At 43.9% G+C, this 24,858-nt stretch overlaps 2 protein-coding genes across 7 annotated transcripts in view; one reads left to right on the forward strand and one right to left on the reverse strand.

Moving 5' to 3' along the window:
- The window catches only part of LOC143821115 (ubiquitin-conjugating enzyme E2 E1), a 68,620-nt gene extending 62,576 nt beyond the window's left edge, over positions 1-6,044 (forward strand). For both annotated transcript variants that reach the window (XM_077304751.1, XM_077304752.1), the window contains exons 5-6: positions 3,469-3,616; positions 5,147-6,044. In XM_077304751.1, the coding sequence (XP_077160866.1) occupies positions 3,469-3,616; positions 5,147-5,244 (246 nt within the window). In that variant the 3' untranslated portion in view covers positions 5,245-6,044. The remainder of the gene's footprint in view (positions 1-3,468; positions 3,617-5,146) is intronic.
- Positions 1-24,858, reverse strand: part of NKIRAS1 (NFKB inhibitor interacting Ras like 1) — a 36,669-nt gene that overhangs the window by 11,673 nt on the left and 138 nt on the right. For 2 of the 5 annotated variants that reach the window (XR_013225686.1, XR_013225687.1), the window contains exons 2-5: positions 22,201-22,328; positions 19,843-20,084; positions 10,725-10,988; positions 1,193-3,189 (exon numbers count right to left, since the gene is read on the reverse strand). Coding sequence is in view for 2 of the 5 variants with exons in the window: in XM_077304754.1 (XP_077160869.1) it covers positions 10,749-10,988; positions 19,843-20,084; positions 22,201-22,294 (576 nt within the window). In the remaining 3 variants the exon portion in view is untranslated. Of the gene's footprint in view, positions 1-26; positions 3,190-10,544; positions 10,989-19,842; positions 20,085-22,200; positions 22,329-24,712; position 24,858 lie in introns of those variants that run through there. The other 3 variants (XR_013225688.1, XM_077304754.1, XM_077304755.1) reach the window with 3 other exon arrangements.

Genomic DNA, 24,858 nt, shown 5'->3' on the forward strand with positions numbered 1-24,858 from the left:
GCCTGTCAGTGTGAGTCACTGAGACAATATCCATGCCTTAATTAAGCCCTCCCAGCAAGCCAGCTCAAACATGATGGAGCTCTTCCTTTCATAGCTGGAAAATATAGGGGGGGGGGAATTCTTTTATTCTTTTGTCCTTTTGTATTGCTGTTCTAAACCAGTAACAAAATTCCTTATACAGGAAAGCAAATTTGTAGGAGGTGGGCCTCGAATGCCAGAAACCCCTATAAATTTGCACTAATTTTATTCTTGGATGCTCTGCATGCAGGATCAAAGTTAACTTGAAGGTTGTACAAGATGGAAACTTCCTGAACATCTGGCAACCCCATTTGTATCTTATAAAAATAATCTGTGTAGTTGAAATGTTCAGGTCTTGCCAGGTTTCAGAGACATCTCACAGACAAAGCCATCCGAGTTCTTTTCCTGTTACACGGAATGCAAGTACCCAATTGTTTCTTCCTATACAGATTTCTAGTAAGACAGGCGTTAAGATGACTTCATTTACAAGTCTTAGTGTGTAGTCCTCCTGTTGTCAGTACCCTGTACTTATTTTGTCTGGAATAAAAGCAAAATGGCACACAGTAGCATTAAGGGCATGTCAGACATGATGCTGCATTTTACATATTTGCAATTCCACCCATGTGCACGTGCATATGCAATCACAAAAGAAGTTGTGTCATCTTTGTAGACATGAGCAATGGACTGTGTAAGCACCAACTCAAGCCTCTATGTGCAGTGTATGCACAAACACATGTAATAACATGTACACCCCCCTTTTTTTTAAGCTGTTTTGGGAAGTGTGGGGAAGAGAGCGAGATGGGTTCTTATTTCCACTCCAGATTGCCTTCTACATGATTTATAAGGACAGTCGAGTACTTTTACCTCTGGTCATGCCTTAAGAGGCACACAGAGACAGCAGGCGAGAGGATGTGGCACAGGGACCTCCCACTACCACCTGTATAGATGCGGATGTTACACTTGAGTCAGGGGGAAAGGCATGAAATATAGTAAACATCAACTTCTTACTTCTTAAAAACACCAAGCATGAACTACAACACATTGAGAACTAAAATCTCGTCAAGCAAGGAGTCTGCTTCTTCCCTTCCTTTTCCTAGAGTACACCTTGGTTATATCTCAAAGAGGCAGCGACATATAAATAATCAAACACAAAAATTACAAGAAGGATTACTACCTTTTCCACAGGCATACAAAGGTGATTCTTCTTCCCACCGACCTCTTATCTGTTTCCTTCATCCCTTTCCGCTAGCAGCAGCTGGGGTGGCTGACAGGCCTCCCAGGTTAAGCAGATTCTGCAAATGATCATCTCAGCAGCAGACATAAGCTGAGTGGGCTGAAAAATCTATCCTCTGAAAAAACAGGTGATGCCCATGTATCCAACGGAGTTCAGTATGACATATACATATAGACATACATTTTTGCCTGTTAGGGCAGCGTCCCTTTCGTGACCTTCCAGCTTCTGTTGTCATCCCACTGAGTGCTGACAATATAGCTTGATAGTGAGAAGTGCCCCCTTAGCCTCTTGAGGTTAAAGATGATGTTTCTTAATAAGGGAGCTGGCTAGACACAACAGGTGCAAGGCAGGAAGCTGTGCAATTCTGCAGCTTTAAGTAATGGCAAACTGCTACTGCAGGAATCCCGTGCCATTTTAAACCTTCCATATGAATTTGTTGTAATATAACTAGTTGACACAGGAGGGCAGTCGTCTGCCATGAATGTAGAAAGTCAGGCTTATTGGTTTCTCTTAACTATTCCAATTAGTTGTAAAGGAAGAATAATCACTCTCACGTGAGTAATAAAATTATTAGAACAGTAATAGCACCATAAATTATACCAAGTAGGAAATTAAAACAATTTCTCTGTTTGGTGTAGAGCTCAATAATTACTTTAGCACAGATACATGTGGGCAGCAGTAATATTTCAGATTTCAGTAAAGAAGGATAAAAGATTCAGTAAGATGCAGAAGCCTGGTTGGTTTTTGAGTGTATTTGCAAAACTGCTGTGGTTTTTTTGGAGCTTTTGTCTTTTTATACCTTGTGATAATTATGAACACAAAGATGGTCACTGCTCTTTGAACAAAGGGGAGACTTTATGCCCAGGCCCATTTCATGGTTCGTAACATTGGTCAGTGTTCTAGACATGGAAATATTAATTGGATTCAGTAAATGGACCAGGCTGACCAAAGCTACAGGTACTGCCAAAGCATAATCATGTATGTCCCAGAGGCCCAGCAGGGATTGCCATCCACACCCCGCCCTAAATGGTATACTTTACATCAGCTATGACTGTCGGCGAGCTTTCCTACATGTCTTCCTTATCAATAGCAAGCAACATTTTCTTGGCTTTGACAGAGTCCCAGTGGCCAAGCATGTGGGAAACCTGTAAAGAGGAGATGTTCACCTCTGAGGTGGCTTTCCAAAAATAAGTTCTTACTGGAACCAAAGTAGTACTACTCAATTTCCCATTCTGTCCATATTTCATATTTTTATCCCCGTGGTCCAAGTATTTCCCTTGTGGTCCAAACACCCACGTAGGCATTGTCTAGGGAACAACATCAGTGGGAATCTTGTGTTCGTCTTTAATCTGAACCTCCATTTTCTGCAAGAGAAGGCCATTTGATGGCTGCCTGATGCAGAATAATGTTATCCTTTCATATTGGAGGACAAGAAAATTCACAATCCACGCAAATGTCTCTCCCCAATACAGTGGCAAAAAAGTAGTTGGGGGAAGTAAAAACAAAGGAGGAACAGGTGAGCAGCACCCTGTACTGTGAACAATTTTGTGCACTAGTTTTTATTCATTAATTTCAGACTTTATGGGAACCTTTTTCTTGTGCATGCCATGTGCTTGAGGCTTTGTTACAACTCAGTGGGCTAGAATCCCTTTTAAACTATTCCAAATTTAAGCTTATCCTGTATCTTCCCACTGTTTGTATGCTTTAAAAAAGTCTTTATCCCCTTGAGCTGGTCGGAGTGTTCTTATGAAACCATAACATCCTGAGTTGGACTTCGCTATGTCTCACTGTTGTAGCCTAACCAGTGCCTACTGGAGTAGTGATCTTTCTTTTGATGTCCTTGGTCTGTGTACAGATGATAGGTTTTTCAAAGACTTAAGGATGCCAGCGTTACCAGCAGAACATGCATGCATTCTCTCCCTCCCTCAGGCAGGTTTCTGCAAAGAGAGAGAATGTTCAAGCTGGAATCTGTAGCAGGACAGAACAGAACAATATCATAGTACAGAAAACAGCAGTGTTTTAGAGGCAGTACAATAGTTTTCTTCCATACACAAGCTCAAACATAATCTAAGGAGACCCTTGGTTAAAGTGAGACGTGCTGAAGTTCCAGGTCTATTTGGAGTCTCATGTGGAAGCTGCTTGAGTCAGGGTCAATTTTCAGTTGAATTGAGGCTGTAACAACTTTTTCTGTCTGCTTCTGTTTTTTTCTCATGTAGGTCACCTTTCGAACAAGAATCTATCACTGTAATATTAACAGCCAAGGAGTGATCTGCTTGGATATTTTAAAAGACAACTGGAGTCCAGCATTAACCATTTCTAAAGTTCTCCTTTCCATCTGCTCACTTCTCACAGACTGCAACCCTGGTAAGGCTCCCCAAGCAGGGGAAAGGGGTGGGGGTGATTGTGATGCTCCCAACTGCATTAGTGCCATCCTGCAGGACTGATCTGTGTTAGCCCAGGCATTTGTCTGAGGCCGGATGGTGGCCTGGGGGCTAAGATTGGACGCCTCTTGGGGGGGGGGGAGACAGGCCAGTATTAGACTAGCCTGGTTCCCCAGATTGTTCCACCCTATGCCCAATTATCCATCCGCTCCCTTCTGCCCATCCAGTGGGCCTGTGTGGGAATAGTTTATTCAATCACTGTCATTGTGACTGAGTCACTGTTTATGGGTTTTTAAATGGGGAATCTTAATGGTTTTAATGTATTGATTTGTACTGAAATATCGTGAACCGCCACAAGCCAGTTTCCGAGAGCAGCGGTCACACAAATCGAATAAATAATAATAATAATACCTCTGTTTGCATAGTTGTGCTTATGGAGACAGACATGTGAGCATCTTGTGGAAGAAAAGGGGTTCTACACAAAAGGCATAGACATAGGGTTTGTAGTGGGACTATTCTTTTGTCACCTCTCAAGGCATAGTTATAATGAACTAATCATAGTTCGTACAGTCACGACATGCAAAAATCTCTGCATAGCCCAAACCTCTTTTCCAACTATTTCTTGTTCTTCCCATCATTTTCCCCATGTCCCAGTTTGACTCCCAAGGCCCCGCAAGCCATTAACCAGCCCTATGTATTTATCATACATCATTTGTAGTGTAGCCAGAAGATCTAAGGATTGTCTGGCAGCCAGGCAAGGGACATTCAGAGGTGGTTTGCCATTGCCTGCCTCCACATCATGACCCCTGGCATTCCTTGGAGGAGCTACATCCAAACCCTTGGGGGTCTCCCCTCCAAATACTAGTCGGGGCTGGCCCTGCTTAGTTTCTGAGCTCTGGGCTATCCAGATCAGGATCATACCAGCCCTGCTGCTCTCCCCTCACCCAGCTCACGATTCTGAGAACATCTTACAAAGGGTGCCCAGTAGGTGGCACTGTCATGCCAAAAGCCTATACTCAACATATGTCCAAGGCAGATAGTGTAATATGCAGAAAAATGTAAATCAGAGCTGCACCACAAGAAAATCAACAGATCAGAAATGCAGCAAAAATTCCAAAGAAGTAAAAATCTGTTCATGTTTGCCTATTCTATAGCCTGTAGCGCCTAAGAAGCAAGAAATAGAACTTGAAAAGCCTTGATGAATCACTTGCATATTATAACCAGAAGTGTAAGCATTGGTCTGTCTTTGAGAGAATACCTGTTTCGTTTTTCCAGATGAGATGACAGAAGACCATTAATAGGCTGAGTTTATGCACATTTACTCAGAAGCTTAAATATGCAAGGGACTGCAACCTAAAAGTTTCTTGGAAAGTGTTAAACTTGTATAATTAACAATTGGTGCTTTTGGACTCCTTATTGCATCGGGCCTCATTTCTTGCCCTTTTCCTCCTCTTGCCTCAACACCTCCTACTCTATAACTAGTGGGAATGCCTGTCTGGTTTTTCTTTTGCAGCTGACCCCCTGGTTGGAAGCATTGCAACTCAGTATATGACTAACAGAGCAGAGCATGACAGAATGGCCAGACAGTGGACCAAGAGATATGCTACATAAACTGGATTTTGTCAAACCCTTGGGTGAAAATCGTCTGTGATGGAAAGAGCTGCTTATGATTTTGAAGGGGTGGGACAGGGAAGGGGAGAAACTGATAAAAGAGTAGGGTATTTCTATAACAGATTTTATTCAGTCTTTTATTTCCTAAGATTTTGTTGTTGTAACTTAAGGTATCTTGCTACAGTAGACAGCTAGAATTGGGAATAGCATATTTTAAGACTGTCATTAGTTCAGCAATAGTAGCTCTGCTATAGCACCAAGAAGAATGTAAACTACTTTGACAATTGGAGGGGTGGGCGGGAGAGGGTGTTTGGTTACTTGTGATAGGTAAAAGATTAAAACAGCTTAATTTTGTACAGGTACATATATTTGGCATTTATGTAAAAGTTCCTTCAAGAAGACTCGCTATGTGCTTCTTTTTTTTTTAAGTTTGGTTTTATTTTGTATAAAGATGTCGGGAATATTTGCCTCTCCCATGGGAGTTGAGTTTGGGAGAGTCTGGTATTTAACAGAACCTTTTAAGACTGCTGTCTCATGGATATGGAAGATGACGAAGGTGGGGCGGCGTGTTGCCCCACCTAGGCTAGGGGAAGTAGTTCATGTATTAATTTTTCTATGCCAAGTTACCTTTGTGAAAATAAAGGTTTTAATTGGGACTTACTTAGAGCAACCTGTAGTGAAATACCTTAAGCTGTTTAACTGTAAGGCGTGGAATAGGAGTCACTCAGTGAATTGGTTGTATGTTGTGGGCTACCTAAGTCTGCATTTGTTACTGTGCTAATAAAAATATATACAAAAAATCCCGTTGTTTTTGTCTAGTTGGAACAGCTTTTCTGTATTGCAACAACTTGCCATTTGGCAATGTTTATGCAGGATGCATGACCCCCAAAGCAATAAGGCAGACAGTTTTCTCTATATACTGGAATATACTGAAATATTAACACTGCTTTGGGCTATGTTGTTCGGCCTATTGTGCTGCCCCATCTGTTTGGGGAGCCATTTGTGGAGCCAGCTTGGCATAATGGTTACTTTGCTGGACTAGGATTTTAGAGACTCAGGTATAAATTTATTCCCCCAAGCCAGTCACCTTCAGCCACCTAACCTGGTGGTAGGAGGGCAAAATTCTTTGGTTCACCATTGGGGAAAAGGTGGATATGAATAGCTAAATAAACTAACATAGAATTACTAGTACAACTAGTACAAGAGCCTTACAGTTGCATGCTATTAAATTTTCAGTGTGCCAAAGCAAATCTATTCTCTGCTCTCTCAAAACATACCACCCTTAATTTTAGAAGAAGAGGAGCTGTTTTTATAATCTGCTTTTCACAACCTGAAAAAGTCTCAAAGCAACTTACAATCACCTTCCCTTCCTCTCCTAACAATGGACACCCTGTGAAGTAGGTGGGGCTGAGAGAACTCTGACAGAACTGCTGTGTAAGAACAGCTCTTAGAGAACTGTGATTTGCCCAAGGTCACCTAACTGGTTGCTTGTGAAGGAAGAGTGTGGAATCAAACCCAGCTCTCCAGACTAGAAGCCAATGCTCTTAATCACCACCACACTAGCTCTTGAATATGAGCCTTTCAAATCTGGCAGCTTCCTTCAACCAGAACACTTTCAGATGGAGGAAGTTCAGGAGGTGCTAAAAGTGGAGAGGGATTGTACAGGGCTAGGAAGGGAGTGTGGGTACCTGAGAGAGATCAGCTGGCATGAAGAGAATATCAGAATCTTGGTAGAACAAAATGGAGACTGTGAGCAAGGAAGTGGTAGACCACAATGCTGTTTACAATCAGCGTATTTACTATTGTTTTCAACAATAACTCGGCAGTGTCATTTGATTCCCCCTTCCTAGATAAAACTGGTCAGAGGGCAGCTGTCAAAGTGGTGGACCCCCCTCCCCCAGGCATCATAGCCTCACAGCTGACCCAAAGGCAGCTCTGCTCAAGCAGCCACTCAGATAATTAAAAGCCATAAAATCAGGCACTAAATCTTGAGCATACTCCAATAACATGCAGCCTTTGGGCTATGAGTGCATCTTTTTTTTTCTTTTTAGTGCAGGAGACAAATTGCCAAAAGAGTCAATGAATTTAACGTTCCTGGACGGAAAACATGTTGTTCCTATACCTACAGCAGCCTAAGTAAATATGAAACTTTTCACAGAAAATCGTGAAGTGATTTTAAAAACAAAAACTTAGTCAACAGGCACTGGCTTTGGCAGCTCAGATACTAAAATCTTAGTCAGCAGGACTGCTTTTATATTTGGAATGTCTCTTTACCTTGAACCCACCTACCTGCCATTTAAAGCCACTCAACTGTGTTACACCCTGAGCAGTCACCTTCCCCCTCTTTTTCTTGATTCATGTCAACATCCCAAGGTTTTTTGTTGGACAGCCAACCCCAGTTCCCTCAGCCCTGTTTGCCCTCATCTGCTGAATGTTTCCAACTCGCTCACTTCAGTGTTGTGCTGTGATGTTGACAGCTGAACGTGGCATACCAAATGAAGATTGTGCTCATCGCCTGAGGAACACATCTGTAAGTGGTGTCTTGTGACTTGGGAAAGAGAATTATGTGATTACAAGCAGCATTGGCTCTGTATGTATGTACTTCACTTAACCCCTGCCTATCTCCCTATTGCTCAACATTGATTTGTATCTTTTGGCTTTCAGTCAAACCTCTGATCCCTTTTCAGAAGTGCCGCTGTTCACCTGCCCTACAACAACCCTGATGCAAGAGGCTAAACTCTGAGAACAGGCATGCCCACTGACCAAGTCAGAGGTTGCCAAAGGAACGTCCGTCTCAGCTCTAGGGAAAGAGAGCAGCGTGTCTAGGCAAAGGGGGAAAGATACTCTACAGAAAACACATTTCTCCAGACCGTGAAGAAGCAGGCAATGTCAGCAATGAAAGAAGCTCACCTATACCTTTCTCTGCAATTCTCACATCTCCATCCTGCCTCAGACAAGCAGGAAAACATCCTTCCATAAAGTATCAGAGTTGCAATGAGCAATAAAGAAAAGGGTGGGGCCAGACCTAACCCATGTCTACACACAAGAGCCGTTTCCTAACCCACGCATTCCTTAACAGCATGTCCCCTGTGTTTTTGCATCACTACTTCTGATGCAATGTACAAACTGGAGAGTAGATAATCTGACTGTGAGGAGTGATTCATACACTCAGGTCTCTCTCTCTCTTTTTTAATGAATCAGCTCTGAGTATAAGTTGATTGGTAGTCCAGACAAAAGAAACCATCATTGGTGCTTATTTTCTTGGAGGAACTGCAAAAAAAAAGACAAAAGGCAGGAGGGGGGAGTCACCCATTGGCTCCCATTACCATCAGTTGACAGAAGGCAAGGGGAGGAGCACGACCACATAAATGATATGGTCACTCTCCGCATGTGTGCTGGCTTACAAGGCGGTTGTCTGGAATCTGACTCTTCCTGGCAAGATTGTATGTCCTTCATTGAATACGTGACAAATGGCAGTCTTCAAGCAGCGGCTGCACAGATACTTATCCTGGATGCCTTAGGCTGATCCTGCATTGAGCAGGGGGTTGGACTAGATGGCCTGGATGGCCTCTTCAACGCTATGATCCTATGAATGAATTTGCTAAGAATCACCTAGCAATCAAGATGTAAGCAATGCATGGCCTTGTCTTTTTAAACAAATGGGTCCCTGCAGCTTACTTTAACAGAACCTCTTAGGCTGCCAGCAGGATCCGGGAAAGGAGTATGACTCCTCTGCCTGGCAGGACAAGGCCCCAGGTCCAATCACTGGCATCTCCAGTTAAAAGGATCTGGCAGTAGGTGATGTGAAAGATCTGCCTGAGAACCTGGAGAACCACTGCCAGCCGAAAAAGACAACAGTGACCTTGATGAACTGATAATCTGATTCAGTCCAAACTAGCTTCATATGTGACCTGGAAGAGGCACTGCTGTTCTTCTGGCACAGGGTGTCAAGACTTTGATTGTGTCCAGAAATTGCCTGTGATTCAGTCTAGAGTTGGTGCTCATCCCTGGGTACACAGTAAACAGTATTCTCAATGACCTCTTGCACAAGGAAAGACTTTTGAATCGCGTGCCCTGGAATCAAATTGTTCCACTGCTATTAAACAGTTTCTTAACAGTAGTCAGCAGATCTGGCTCAGAATTACTGACTCACTGTCCTCTTGGGTCATTAGAGCTACTTCACAGCAAGAAGAGCGAGATGGCCGGCACATTCTTAAGCACTGACTGTAGCCTCTGAAAGGCAGAGGTCACAAGCGCATGGCCCAGTCTGCAATCCTGTGGTGCTCACAAGTGAGGTTTACTAAATTCCCCAATACCTAAAGCAAGCTCTTGGGTGTGGCATTTTCAAGCCTCCAGATTCAGGCTGGTGAACTGCTTTCTTCTCCTCCTGTGCTCCCTAGAAAAGACGAATCAACAGAACAAAAGCAAACAATGCAAGCCCCAGAGGGGGCCAGGTATCTGTTGTCAACCTGCTATGACTTTAGGAAACACTATTCCTTCCATCACAGTATATGCACTATTGAACAAAATGCAGCCATGCTGGGGAGCAAAGACACTCCACCGCCCCCCCCCAAGAACCTAGTATGACTGGGAAAGTCATGTTCTGCTTATGGACTGCAGTATGAAGCTGGACTGCAACTTTTTGAGGCACTGTTATTTGAGTCTGAAAAGGAGATGCCTACACATTTTAAAGTAGCAAGTGCTCGTTTCTTTAAATGCCTGGAGAGAAGATGGAAATCCTGTTAAGAGCAATCACAACTGGGCTTCTCAGATTCCCCCAGGGCATTTCTGCATGATTTCCAACCCACCTTTTCATGTGTTACCAGCTCTACGTCATGCCAGATTAGACAAGAATAGCAAAAAATACAGAGGAAGGACTCTTGGTACAGCATGATCACAGAAACTGTCCGCAGCAATAGCTCTGGAATGACATCCGGTGCAAATCCGTGAATCAACAGAGCATTGGATGGGAAAACAAAACAGAAGCAGTGTCTGTTGTTTAGAGGTATATTGGCAGGCTTGCTGCTCTGTAGTTTGGTGCTTTGGTTTCCTCTTCCTGGGACCCAGGAGTTTGGAAAATGCACTTGGGTCACACAGCTGGAGACAATGAGCTGCCACCAAGGGTTGTGCCGGCACTCCCTTCAGCACTCTATAAACCATGAAGCAATCTGAACATCAATCTGCCACCCAAATCTCACATTCTACTTGGGAATACTCTCCCTGCCCTCAGCACTTTCTGTGCTGCCAGTAACCTTGCACCCAGAGAACTTGCATCTCATTAAGGACAAAACACGCCCACGATCATTTAATCGTTTTTATGTAGCGACTTCAGAGGCCATCTTGCTGCCAATGTCCAAAGCAGTTTTACAGCTTTCGAAGAAACAAAAAAAGCTGCCTGCCATCTTCCAATATCTTGCTACAGTTCTTGAAGCGCAAAGGGAAGAGCTGAACATAGGCCCCAGTAGGAGACAGAAACTCACCATATTCCTCCCTGGAGGACGATGCTAGTTGTCTCCATTGTTGCCTTTGCTCTTCCTGCCAGGCAAAGGAAAGGCAGATTTGTTCTGGGACTGAGAGAGTCTACTCGCTAGCACGGTGAAAGGCTCCGTCAGCGTCCTCCTATCAGTCACCGTCACTTCCCAGAGTTTCACTTTCTCAAGCTTGGCCCACTGCTGCGCAACTTCAGCCGTGACCTCTCTCTGCTCCACAAGGTCTGTTTTATTCCCCAAAACCACTACTGACACCTGAAATAAAGGGAGGGGGGATATGAATCAGAAGTGGGGAGTTGTGTTGCTGTTAAAGGTGCATGCCTATTGTGGCAGAGATAATCCCTGGCATCTCCACTAAAAGAAAGATGACAGGCGGTATCCTAAATTAAACTGGGGGAGTTAGGCTGGGGAGCCCCATTAAGATGGACTGGGATGTGGGGAAGGGAGGTTGAGTGCTGTTATTCCAATCCGAAACAGCCCGGGAGAGCCAATAGTTGTCCTAAATGAGGGTTCACTGTGGTTCCCTGGAATCATTTTCAAGCTGGGGAAAATTGGTGCTCAGGGGAAAGTGTAAGCCTGCCAGAATTTTAATCAGATTCAGGCGCCCACACATGCAGCATTCTGGGAGTTCTGTCTGGAGAAATCCTTGTGTCCTCTGCACCTGAGCCCTCAGACTTGAACTGTGGCCTTGGAAAGCGATGGAAGAGGCCGTATTGGACTTGACCAATTTTAACATTGGTAAAGCGAGACACCATTGACCGGGGGGGTGGGGGTTCTTGATTAAAATTTGGTCTATATGGAGCAACAAACATTTTCATAGAACGCATAAATAGTATTGTAATATATATATATTTTTACTTTCAACATAAGTACAATTTGCCAGGTGCCCCCAGATGTCCCTCCAAAAGTGGGACAATCTGGTCACCTTAGACTTGAGGAAACAAGTGATCGGCCTTTGTACAAGGCAGGTCCTTAACAGGTCAAACCTTTGGCATTTGGAAGGAAAATGTGTTGGTATGAGAAACAGAAATGAAAAATCAAAACCTGAAGCCTTCACAAGGCTCTCTGTGCAAAAGTATTCTTTCCCTTGTGGAGTGCATCATTTTGGAAATATGCATGGGTAAACAGTGATCAGGAACCTCCAGATAACTGTCTGAAAACGCCACTCTTTCACACCTCTGCAAAACAAGACAGCGGGACATTGCCACAGGCTACCCTGTTGCTCAGACAGAAGACACCCAGGCCACAATCCAGTGCAGCACTGAGCAAGATCCCACCCACTGAAACCAGAGCGCCTACCTCTGGGTTGGGCTATGGGCCCAGCGTTTGGTGTTGCAATAAACAGCTCTTTCGGGTGGTTCCTGGCTGCTTTAGAACCTGCCTGGCTTGTTACCACATGCACAACATATTCAGCATTAGTCTACATCATATTCTAAAATTGTACACCGGATGACTTAAATGAGTGATCTGTCTCCATTTAGGATTGTGGAATCTCAGAAGCACCATGAGGACCAGCTAAAATGTCATAAAACAATAAACTGGTTTCCCCAGAACATGCAATTCTGGACCAGTTCAGGGGATTATGCTAGCATGGCTTAGGGGTTAGAGTGCCAGACAAGGAGCCGGGAAACATGGCTTCAAATCCCCACTCTACCCTGGGTGCTCAATGGCTGACCTATTCCTAACATTTCCTCTCTCTTCTAAAGTGCCTAATTACACGTTATATCTCCTCCCCCCCCCCCCAAAAAAAATATTCCTGGATCAGCTCAAGAGATCTATTTTGGTGTTCCACAGTTCCCAATCATGTCTCACCCCTATTCAGATCAGGACTGTGACATACAGAGACCTCCCCCCATGCTACTCTCCTTGACCCAGAACAACACTGGATTGCTATCAGTAACTTTAGCAGGGCAATTCAGGTTGGGAAAATGGCACAAGGGGAGGACTACGCTCCCTCTGCACACTATGACCCCAATCTGATTTGGGCCGAACCAACTGGCATAACACTGCGACCCCAAACTGCGGCGGCGGCACGCACACAGGCGCTCAACAATCTGGAGGCATGGAGGCAGCCAGTGCCATAGCTCTGCTACCCACCGCCACCACCTGCCGCTGCCAGCCGCCATCACAAACCTGTCCTGGCAACCCCGCGGAAGGGGCCAGGTCACCTCACTTGGGGTCAGGACCCCCAAGGTTAAGAACCACTGGAAGTGCAGGATTCAACACTTCTCCAGGAACCACAGGGATGTCCTCAAGTCAAATGCGATAAGCAGCCAGGCCCTAAGGGCTCATTTCAATTAGGACTGCGGTAAAACAGGTTACCATTTAGCCCCACCCTCTAACCCAGTTTTCCCCATCCAAAATGGCTTCAGGGCAGCTACTTGCCCTGTTGATGAAAAATACAAGTCTTGACTGATGTGGCTGCAATTGTGAGCTTCTTCTCATTTCAATAACCTCCTCTCTAGTTATCTGCCTTCCCATGGCTGCTGCTCTTTTTCTCTCAGGTCGAAGTCAAGGGTTCCTTATTTCTCACACCTGCGTCCTTTTCACCCTCATTTCCCCGCTCTATCTGGAACCAATTGCCTACTGGGTCTAAAAAGGTTTTTCTTCTCTCTTGCCCTCTGATCTTGACTTTCCCCCCTCTTTAGTGGTAATTCTTATTTGTTTTAAAAAGTCTACTCCTGAAAGCAGGGATCATGCTTTGTAACTTAATTGCTGTACAGCACTGAATGTCAGAGGTGTGTTATTAACCTTATGACGACATCCCTTCCTGTGCCCGTCTGTCCTGGCCACCCCATTCAAGCTTTGCCAGTAGGAAGCGAGCTCCGTCGGCCCCAATTAGGAGTCCATCAATAGCTACAACCAGGACAGGAGGCAAGGGCTGTCATCGCGAGAGGGGTGGGAGGGGGGCTTCCCAGAAACCACAGCAATCAAGGCAGAAAGTAAGGGGAAATGAAATAGACTAATCTCTTCAGGAGCTAGCCGAGGCCACAAAAAGAGGCAGATGGAGAGAATGCAGGCTCAATACAAGACCTCAGCTTTTTCATTTGTTCTGCTAGACCAGCCTGTCTCAACTATTTGACTCCTGAGAAACCTTGGAAACATTCTTCAGGTTTCAAGAATCCCCAGTTTGGCATGATCATGCAGAAAATGGTTGGGAAGCAGAGCTATATACATCCCCACCTGGGGCCCCTCTCCTTCCCAACCCCTCCATGCCCATCAGCCATTCTGGGAGGGAGCGTCAAAATGACCATATATGGCCATATCATACAATAAACGTTTAACAATTTTTTAAAAAATATTAAAAATTAATTAACTCCCAACCATTTGGGAAACCCTTCCAGGGCAGTCAAAAAACCTGAGGGGTTAATGGAGCCCTGGTTGAGAAAGCTTCTGCTAGACACATTACCAGCACAGAAGTTGTGTTGAAGACTCTATTTGGCGCTACTTAATTCTGTGTACGTTTCTTCTGTAAAGTCCCAAACAAAATTGGCTTCATTTGCACTTGTCAATGGGACTCATTTTCTCAATTTTTGTTTTCAACAACTGTGCTACAATTTCCTTGCATGCCCCTCACCTCCTGCTGAGTCGTCTATACTGGGAAAGATGTAATGCACAGTTCAGATTGGGCATTCCCTACAGTGAAGTGGGTCTCAGCCTTAGACGAGCTCTTTAGACTTAGTCTTTCCATGGCATAAGCAATGAAGGAAGGACCGTTATCTGCATCACCAAATGAGATGTCAACACCTTCCTATGATAAAAAGGCCCTCATAAAATGGCCAGCTAATGAAGCAGCCCAAGTTCATTTCCTACGAATATGCAGCTTCCCAAAGTGTCAGCATCAATTTGTCAACAATTGCTGTAAGAGGCAACAGCTCACATCCATGCCAGGCAACAAACTGCTGCTAGCCCACAGTATGTGGCAGCTCACTCACGTACCTTAATAATCAGTGTTCCCAAAGGGACAGATATATCTATTGGTTTAATCCCTCAGGAAGCACCATCATCTGCATTGATGGAGATGGCGTATAAAGTTTTCCCAGGGTAACTTTCAACACCTCAGTCTCTTCCTTGTCTGTCAGAAGTGGAACAAGCTCTTCCTTATTGATGCCCGCAATTGGGAATGCCAAACAGCTTCACTGCTTGACTCAAGGACTAGACAACGTCCAGCTCTCCTGATCATCTGGGGGAGTGACCGCCTGCTAGCTGTCCTCCTTCTTTTGCCTGACCACCTACCACTATTTACGTTCCTCCGCTCCAGAAGAGAAAGCATGCAAGTTGAGGAGAAGGATGGGGTGAAGGAGGAGCATGACGTATTATTCAGAATTCTTACAGTACCCAGAAAGGAAGACAAGTCATGACTTTGGATGCGCCCCTCACAAAGAGGATACATCTCAGCTGTTTGGCATTTCACTGTCATTCAATGTCCAGCAAACCACTGTACACATTATTGTTTGACTTTGGCGTTTGTCCCGCTTTGCTCTCTTCACTGAAAGGAATGTGCAGTTCTAAAGGTTCTTCTTTTTCTTCCTCTTTTGAATCCTGCTTAACTTTCCTGCTTGTTTAACATGTCATGGTGAATACTTATGTTCAGATTTCTGCAGTCCCAGTCCTATTACATTGCTTATTAGCTGTCTCATCCTACTGATTGCATTAACTTGCATTTTGCAATCCACCGTGAGTCTCAGTGAGAAAGAAGGGCTATAAATAACAAACATACATAGAAAATTAAATAAAAAGTCAGGCCCATTTTGAGGCCCTGCTCAAAAGGTCTCTCTGAAAGCAGAAAAGCAGAGATCTCGAGCAGTCACACAACCCTCTAATGCAGGGTAGTCAAACTGTGGCCCTCCAGGTGTCCATGGACTACAATTCCCATGAGCCCCTGCCAGCGAATGCTGGGCCGCTCATGTGAGGAGAAAATGAAGGAGAGGAGAAGGATGCAAGCCACTTTCAGCTCCCACAGGGGAGAAAGGTGAGGTATAAGTGGATTCAATAAATAAATATTGCCCCAGAGGTGAAAAGAAAAACCTCACTTAAGAATAAATACTCCACAGTACTCAGAAGTGATGCATCGTTGCCAGCACTTACTGCATGCCACTGTCTTGCTGACATGATGTGAGAGATCTATGTGGGAAAGGGGGGAGGGGGGAGAAAAATGATGCAAGCACTATGATGAGCAATTCTCCTGGAAGAGGATGGAGTCCATCCCAGTAGCAAAGTGGGTGGAATTACCATTTAATTTTTGAATGACGACTACAAGCTAATATCAAAAGCCAAGTGGTTTAATAAGTAAACCTACAGAACTGAACTGCCTAAAGACTTTGGATTCTGACCTATGGTATGTTAACAAATTCTTTAAAACCTTTTAAAAATGCATCCTTATTTACCTTTTTTATGAAAAAGAACATAAATAGGTGCAATGATACCTATTCAGTTAGCAGAAACACGGGAAGTTAAGCTCTCAAGTCGTAGGCACAAAAGGGGACCTGTTTAAAAACTTTAAGAGCATTTATTATTGCTGTTCTTTCTTATAATGCCATCTTGCAAAGCTGCTGTGAATTCGGATAACTTTTTCAGAATGGCATTAAAAAGGGGGGGAAAGTTACATCTCTTCTGCTGCAGCCCAACCAGTGCCAAATCAATCTGTTATTTGCCCGCAGGAGGTGCTGCAAAGTTCTGGAAGTTCCTTGCGGGTAACTTAGCCGAGTCATAAATGGCTTGCATTGCTATGAGGGCTAATTACATAATCAGGTTAGGCAACATACAAGTAAAAAACAAAGGAGTTGGCATGAAAACTCGGTGTCCTTTCCTGGTTTTCTAGTATTTTTCAGATGCAGTGGTTTGCATGACAAGTACTCATCCTGGGCCTGCAACATGCCTGTGCAGCTGCTGGGACTGCACATAAGGAGCCTTGAGGTCAGGCCCTTCAAGAACCTTCAGTTCCTTTCCTGGGAGTTTCACAAATTTAGGCCTCAAGGCCGGATCGAGGCAAGAATGCTCCACCCCTATGGGAGTGAATGGTTTCTCAGCACACGTACGCCTCCTAGCTGGATTGCAGTTGACTCGTTCTGGGGGGGAACTATCCAGTGACCTTGAAGATTTTGTACCTTTATAAACTTCGCCATGCAACACACATTGATTTACTTCTTGTAATTAAAAATATTCATCTCCCACCTTAGGCTCCAGGCAACTAACAGAAAGTAACCCACAGCAAAGGCATCGACATAAGCAGTCCAATAAGATCCTTAAAAGCACAACGCAGCCTGATCTGCCACCCTCTGAAACATTGCTGTCCCCACATGGCTTCCTGAAGGCAGACAGTGGAAGTGCCCACTTGAATGACACATCCCACAGCCCTGGACCTATCACAGACAGAGCTCATGACCTAACCACATGGGCAATAGGAAGAGGAGGAGCCAAGAGGAGGAGGCTGTCCGGAGAATGGAGTGCAGCTGGAGCATGGAAGCTATAGGCTTACTTCAGTCCATGGACTTCTCCCCCACAACATGATCTTTAAGTGCTTTTCTGCCTTTACACTCGCCCTCTGCTTCTGAGTTCCTGCTTTCTGGATTGTATTGAAAGAAGCAGAGCAGGGGGAGAGAAGCAGCAGAAATCCACCTGTGACTTGGCAGAAAAATTGCAGGTCAGGACACGCCCATCTGCTCCTGGAGACTACCTGAGAGAATTCGTCTCTCCCCATCATAAAGATCCGCGTGCTCAGACGGAAAGTAGGAACAAGCCATAAGTTTCTGGAGGGACTATCAACAGCCTGAGAAAGCACAACTGGTTTTTCCTCAGTGTTTGAAACCATAAGCTGCCTGGAGTCCACGGTCAGAAAGAAAATACATATCTGCAGTTACTGGCTCTACTGTAAATGGGTCTTGTTTGGAGAATGTATCTCTCTTCCTTGCTTAACAGATCCCAAGATACCTATCGAGGCCCACTGCTAAATGTTCTGTATGTACTGATGTCTTACTTTTGAGAGGGGCTGTGGCTTGGCATGAAGGAGGTCTCCAGTTTTGTTTCGTTTAAGGACCACGTACTAGCTGACGTGGAGGTTGTCTACCTGAAACCCTGGAGAGCCTCTGCCAGCCTATGTGGACAACGCTGCTATTGATGGACATATGGTCCAATTCAGTGTAAAGCAACTTTGTGTGCATTCTTTTCTGCGGCAGTGAGCAGGAGAGAGCAAATGCCCTCTTCCCAGCATCCCTTGTATGGGCTTGCTCTCTGACAACAGCCAAAGGTTACACAAGTTCAGTCACATGCCCACTTAGTTTAAATGGTCCCAGAAGAGAGCTTTTGCCTTTTTGTTTGAGGCACTTAGTTAAGAGAGCCATTAGGGACTCAACGTGCAATTTATTGCAAGAAAATAGTAAATACCAGTGCCCCTCACAGGTGATAGCATTCAGCCTGGTGAGTTACAGCATTCGATTAGCAAAAAGACTGACACCATTTCCCCAGTGAAGGGTCTGATTTAGCAGCCGCAATGAATTACATCCCCCGCAATCCATTGTCTCTTACTGCATTCTGTATCCTATGGAATTTTATATTTCACCTTTCCTCTTGACAGCTAAGGAAACCCATAAAATAATAATAAGGAAAACAAGCACATGGGTAATAATGAGATTTGTTGCCAGTGATCCAGGGTATTTTAAGCATCTGTGATGGAACAGCTCATTTTTCAAGCTGTGCTATTCACATTAAGAACTGTGAACACAAGACGTGGCTCTCAGGTTAAATTAGATGTGATGCAGAGAATGGCAGGGAAAGAGAGCAAGCAGAGATTACCTAAAGTGGAAGTCAGTCAGTCATCTCCCGTCCCATATCCATGGTCCGACACATGCCAAACAGCGTAATCTGCTGCTTATTAAGAAGTCTTGGAAACTCACTTTGGGTGACATGTCCATTTTATTTCACACAAAACATCACTGTTAGATGATGGTCATTTTTAGGAAAGTGTCCCTAGGCGACTGTTCTAAAAGAGGACTTGTTGCTGCAGCATGCAGAAATGAATGGACTGTTCAGCTAACAGTATTTACTTGTTGCTGATGTCCTCTGCATTTTGTGATTTTGTTTTGAGTTTTATTGGCCCACCTTTTCAGGCCACCTTTGAAAAATAACCATAATTTAAAATATATAAAACAGAAATACATTGTTATTCATATCCTCTTAATATTTGTGAAACAGCCCTGAGGGTGGAGAGCGTCCTGGCTGTCCGAGTTGGAATATGGCCTGCATCTACAGCTCCCACCCTCCCTCCCTGGACGCTAGCCACTTTGCTCTCAGACGCTGCAGGAGCCAGCATGTGAGAGAGAGACACAGAGAGCCCTGCCAAACCACAAACCAGCCGTGATGACCTGCTATGGCTCCTGCTGCGAGGGAGGGAGAGAGACAGAGAGAGCGGCCCAAACGAGCCCTCATTCCCTGCTACAGACAGCCCTGATTACCTCCTATGGCTCCTGCTGCAATGGAGAGGGAGGGAGGGAGGGAGAGAGAGAGAGAGAGAGAGAGAGAGAGAGAGAGAGATCTGCGCCTGCTGCTGTTCCCTGGGGCCTAGAGAAGAAAGCCCATTGCAAGCAGGAATGCAATGGGCGTTAGGACCCAGAGGACACCGGGAGGTGCAGATCTCTCTCTGTCTCTCTTTCTCTCCCTGCATGTAGGTGTGCCTCGCAGCAGAATGCATAGCAGGTAATTAGGGCTGATTTGTAGGAGGGAAGGAGGGCTGGTGTGCAGTTTGGGGCAGCTCTCTCTGTCTGTCTTTCTCTCCCTCCATCACAGCAGAGGTGGCTCTCTCTGTGTCTCTGTCAGCAGCTTGGGGCAGCTCTCTCTCTGTCTCTCTCTGCCTCCCTCGCAGAAGGAGCGATAGGAGGGAATGAGGGCTCGTGTTTGGTCTGGCAGGGCTCCGTATGTCTCTTTCCGTCTCTGGCATGTCTGAGAGGAACGTGGCTAGTGTCCAGGGAGGGAGGGCGGGAGCTGTAGGGGCAGGACCAAACCATGACTGGCCCTATTCCAATTCGGACAGCCGGACACGCTCCACCCCCCAGGCTGTTTCACAAATATACAAAGGAACCATGGATAAGGATATATGGCTGGAAAATGTACTTACCTCCTTTTTGTCTCTAAGTTTGTCAATCTCGTTTTTGAGCTGGTCAACTTTCTGGAAGGATTCTAGGCTATTCACAGCATACACCAAAATGAAGCCATCAGCAATAGAGAAGTAATGTCTAGGGAACTGTTCAACACCTTCTACCCCTTTGGTGTCATACAGACGTAACTGTTCCTTTACTCCTCGATCTGTTTCAGCCAGAGCCACGTACACATCCTCTACGGTAGCATTACATTCCATTCCTGTAATTTTTAAAACAAAGAAGAACCGCTAAAATGATCACATAATTCAATGAAAGACTTGCAGCAGCATTTTGACCATGCATCCTTAGGGGAAGACATCCTTTAAGATGCCCAGAACTTGTCCCTTGTTATTCAAAGACAATGAGCAAGAAATTACTGGGACAGGGCCTCCCCCCAAGAAATTGACCCCCCCTGAATGGGAAAAGGAGATACAGAAGACAAAACTTCTGTAATGAATAATTTTTAACTGCTTTAATTATGTTGTATTGCTTGAAGGATAATTATAGCTATGTTTATAAATGTTCCCAACCGCCCAGAGCCAGCAATGCCGGGAGGGGCATTTACAGAAATCTAATTAGAAATAAATATTTATTTATTTAAGAAGAAGAAGAGCTGGTTTACTACCTGAAGGAGACCCAAAGCAGCTTACGAAAACCTTTCCCTTCCTTTTCTCACAACAGACACCGAAACAGCCCTGAGGAAATATATCTAAGAGAACTGTGACTGGCCCAAGGTCTCCCACCTGGCTGCACATGGGGGAGCAGGAAATCAAACTCAGCTTGCCAGATTAGAGTCTGCCACTCTTTCTCCTGCAAAGCTGCACTCCGAGCAGCTTACAAATACAAACAAACAAATAACAACCATCTGAAGTCGCAAGACAATAATAAAACAGAAGCAGAAACCATGGGGTGTCCCTGCCTTGTTGCCCCTGCCACTGGATTCCTATCCCTCACATGTATTTTCTATCAGCAGAGGCTGAGCTACGCTATTGGTGGCAGCCCCACTCCAACCACAGCCTCAGATATGTGTTTCCCCTTCATTCCAGCATTCAGGTTTCCTACAAACAGGCCTGTCTCTGCAGGATGAGACTTCCAGCAGTGGCCCCTTCTAAGCTCATTGACGTCAGTGGGATAAGGAGGATATAACTCTGCTGAGAACTGCATGGCTGATCCCTCAGCTCCCCTCCCAGCTAAGTCTAAAGTGCTATCGGGGCCAAAAGCAGGGAAGGTAAAGTCCTTGGTGAACAGCATGTCAGAAACAAACTTCCTCCTACGACTGAAACATCTAACCATGTCAGCAGTAATACAGCTGAGCCTTTATTCCAACCTTTCTCAACTTTGTTACCATTGAGAAACCCCCGAAACTTTCTTCAGGTTTGGAGAAACATCAGAAGTGGAGCAATTGGGCAGAATGTGGTTGGAAAGCATAGCTGTGTACATGGTCATCTGGAGCCCCTTCCCTTCCCATTCCCTCCACGCCCATCATTGGCCATTGGGGGGGAGGGGGCTTTGACATGATATGACCATATATGGTCACTCAATAAATGTTTTACTAATTTAAAATATATATTAAAAATTAATTAATTCCCATCCAGGGTTGTCAAGAAGCCCTAGGGTTTCATGAAACCTTGGTTAAGAAAGCTTGCTCTATTCAATTTAAAAAACTAGCAAGGTTACTTCATAGTTACTCCCACAATCGATAGTTACTCCCACAATCATGTTATGGTGAATTCAGTGTGATGCAGTGGTTAGAGCAGTTTTTCTCAGCTTTTTTACCAATGAGAAACACCTGAAACATTGTTCAGGCTTTGAGAAACCCCAGAAGTGGTGCAATCATGCAGGATATGGTTGGAAAGCACAGCGGTCTACATGCCCACCTGGGGACCTTCCCCTTCCCGCCTCCTCCTGACCCATCATTGGCCATTTGGGGAGGAGGGGGCAGGTTAACATGACCATAACAACCAATAAATAAATAAATAATACACACACACACACACACACACATATAGAAAGAGAGACTCCCACCCATTCAGGAAACCTTTCTAGGGCTGTCAAGAAACCTAGTTGAGAAAGCCTGGCTATGACCTGAGAGACCAATGTTTGAATCTCTACTCTGCCATGGATGCTCACCTAGTGATCTCAGCCCAGTCAGACATGTTCAGCCTTACCTACCTCATAGGGTTGTTGTGAGAAGAAAATGGAGAAGGTTCTTCAGATTCCCAGAGGGAAGAAAGGCAGGGTACACATGAAATACATAGCTTTAATGATATTGTTTAGAAATTAACATTTAATATTCTTAAGATAGAAGATGCAAAAGAAAAACATATCAGTCTTACCAGCAATGTGGTTACTGTATAGAATCTGTTCCAAAATAGCAGTTTTCCCCACAGAAGCCATTCCACACACGACCACCTTGAAACCTTTACCCATCTTCTTTTAAGTATTTGGTGAGGCAAAACGGACCCTTAAAGACAACAGGCAACTATTACATATATTGAGCTGTAGTTGTAAAGATGTCGTATTTGACATGTTTATGTACTTGCAGTGAACTTTCACACAGGGCTTTAAGGACAGAAATAAGAGTTCGATTTACATACTGTCACATTGATGCATTGTCACATTGATACATACCGTCACATTAATTAACACAAACATTTCTGCCACAGGGAGGATGAGGCGGCAGAAAAAAACATCCCACTTCTGCTATTAGCACAAGCACACCCACCAGTGCATGGAGCCTTCCACCGGCAACTACAGCTACCCACAGGCGTAGAGGAAAAAATGTCTTCTCCCTCCCCGGTGAGGAAATGTGCAGCAGAAGCTCTTCATTGCCAATGACATTGTCTGGTAAACGTTTCCCCAATTTATTAACAACTGCATCTGTATAACTCATAGACTTTTAAGACAAAACAAAATGACATAAAATACAGAATTTTAAATTTTAAACAAAGAGTATCCCTCCCTCTTCAGAAACACTCAAGCAAAATTCCCTTACACCATCTGAACCCTCACGAAAACAGTTCAACTGCTGCCCAGCTTGAAAAGTTCCAACAACTTGGCCCCTCCCCTTAAGGAGAATGTCCTGCAAATTACCAATTATATCAGCCAAAGCCAGATATGCGAGGGCCCACGGAACTGAGGGAGGAACAGGTGATTTTTTAAAGGCTTTTCCCTCCTAACAACTTTTCCAAAGGAGAAATTGGAAAATGTGGAGCAACAAAAGAGACTCCAATATTTTCTCTTTTAAAATGAATAAAATTCTCCATAAGGCAAATTTTTCACACTCAAGATGTACAGCATGAAAAAGTCTGATTGCTTTTTCACTTCTTCCAATGGAACAAAAATTGTAATTCGAAGAGCACTGAACAAAAAAATATCCTATGAAGTACCGTATTTGCCGGTGTATAAGACGACTGGGCATATAAGACGACCCCCAACATTTCCACTCAAAATATAGAGTTTGTTACATTACATTACAGTACTATGGGCCACTATGGGCAGCTATGTCTATCCCAACTGAAGTGCACCCGGCGTATAGGACGACCCCCCCACTTGGAGGCATGTTTTTCAGGAGGAAAAAGTAGTCTTATACGCCAGCAAATACTGTATTTTTGCTTTTTTAATGAGAAAAAAAAACAAAAAAAAGGCATTTCCCTCATTCCAAACGTACAGCTTGAAAAAGTCTGAGATTTTCTCCATTTTTCCAGTAGAAACATTGGGAAATTCTGGGAATCATGGGGGTGGGGAGGTGGGGAGGGACCTCTTATTCTGTGTTGTCACATACATTTAAGCAAAAACATTGTAACATTCTTGGCAACAGTGAATAAGCTATAATATCAGTGTTTCTGTCCACATCTCATTTGTTTGGTACAAAAACAATTTCCCTTCAACTTTTTTTCTCTTCCTGCTCAGTTGGCAAAAATTAAAGATACAGATGCTATAGTAGCATAGAGTACAATAGCACACAACAGCATCATGTACACTTTCAATTTTCTTTAAAAACCTGCCCTAAATTCCCTGAATGTATAGGGTGGGCTTTAAATCCCATTAAATAAACTAAGCAACCAACAAACATAGATTTATACTTCTCATCAATATGTCAAGTAATATAATTTTATATGCTAAACTATAAATGATGCATTTTATGTTGTTCATTCAATAAAAACATTAGGATTGACAGGAAAGCAAGTATTACATATATTGTAATTTTTACCAAAATATATGGTATTTTGTCCCATATGTTTGTGTCTGTCTGTTCAATGGCTTCAAAATTCCTGGAAATTTACATCTCTAACCAAAGCTAACTTTCATCCTTAAATTAATGCCTAAAAACTGATGAGCCATATATATCTTGGTCTGAATTCCTGCTCTCAATGAAATGTACTCAATGTTTGCAGGCTTGTTCTTCTCTCTCAATTTTACAGGATTGTTGTTAGGATTAGGGCTGTAATCCCAATGGGAGTAAATGTTATTGAAGACTTATTCCTCCATAAGCATGTTTTGTATAGTACTAAGAACTTCTTACACAGGAGTTCTCAAGCTTCTCACAGAAGCGTAGAAGAAACATACAAAAATACGTATCATCCCGATTTTAAATTTGTCAGTAAGTGGAATCTGCACCATATCTTACTCTTTGAGCCAGGTTTTGAATACTTTAGAACATATTTTGATATTGATAAACACAAACTATGTGTATTTATTACAAATATATGTATTATTAATATATAGCTAAAATGTACAATGCTTTGAATTCAGCTTTGATTCACCAAAGCTTGTGCTTTAAGAAACATTATTAGTCTTTAAAACACTATTAGACTTGCTTTGAAAAGTAGCTGCAGATGAGATTACCTCCGAGCATGTCAAGAGTGTCCTGTTCTCACCAGAACAATACTACATGAATCAACTTCTGCATTTAAAAACAACGTTTCAACTGGAATTAATACGACTTTCAGGCAAACCTAAACCCGGGTTTCATTTCAGAAATTAACCACACT

Source organism: Paroedura picta, chromosome 11, assembly GCF_049243985.1.
Source record: "Paroedura picta isolate Pp20150507F chromosome 11, Ppicta_v3.0, whole genome shotgun sequence".
NCBI classification, from domain to species: Eukaryota; Metazoa; Chordata; class Lepidosauria; order Squamata; family Gekkonidae; genus Paroedura; species Paroedura picta.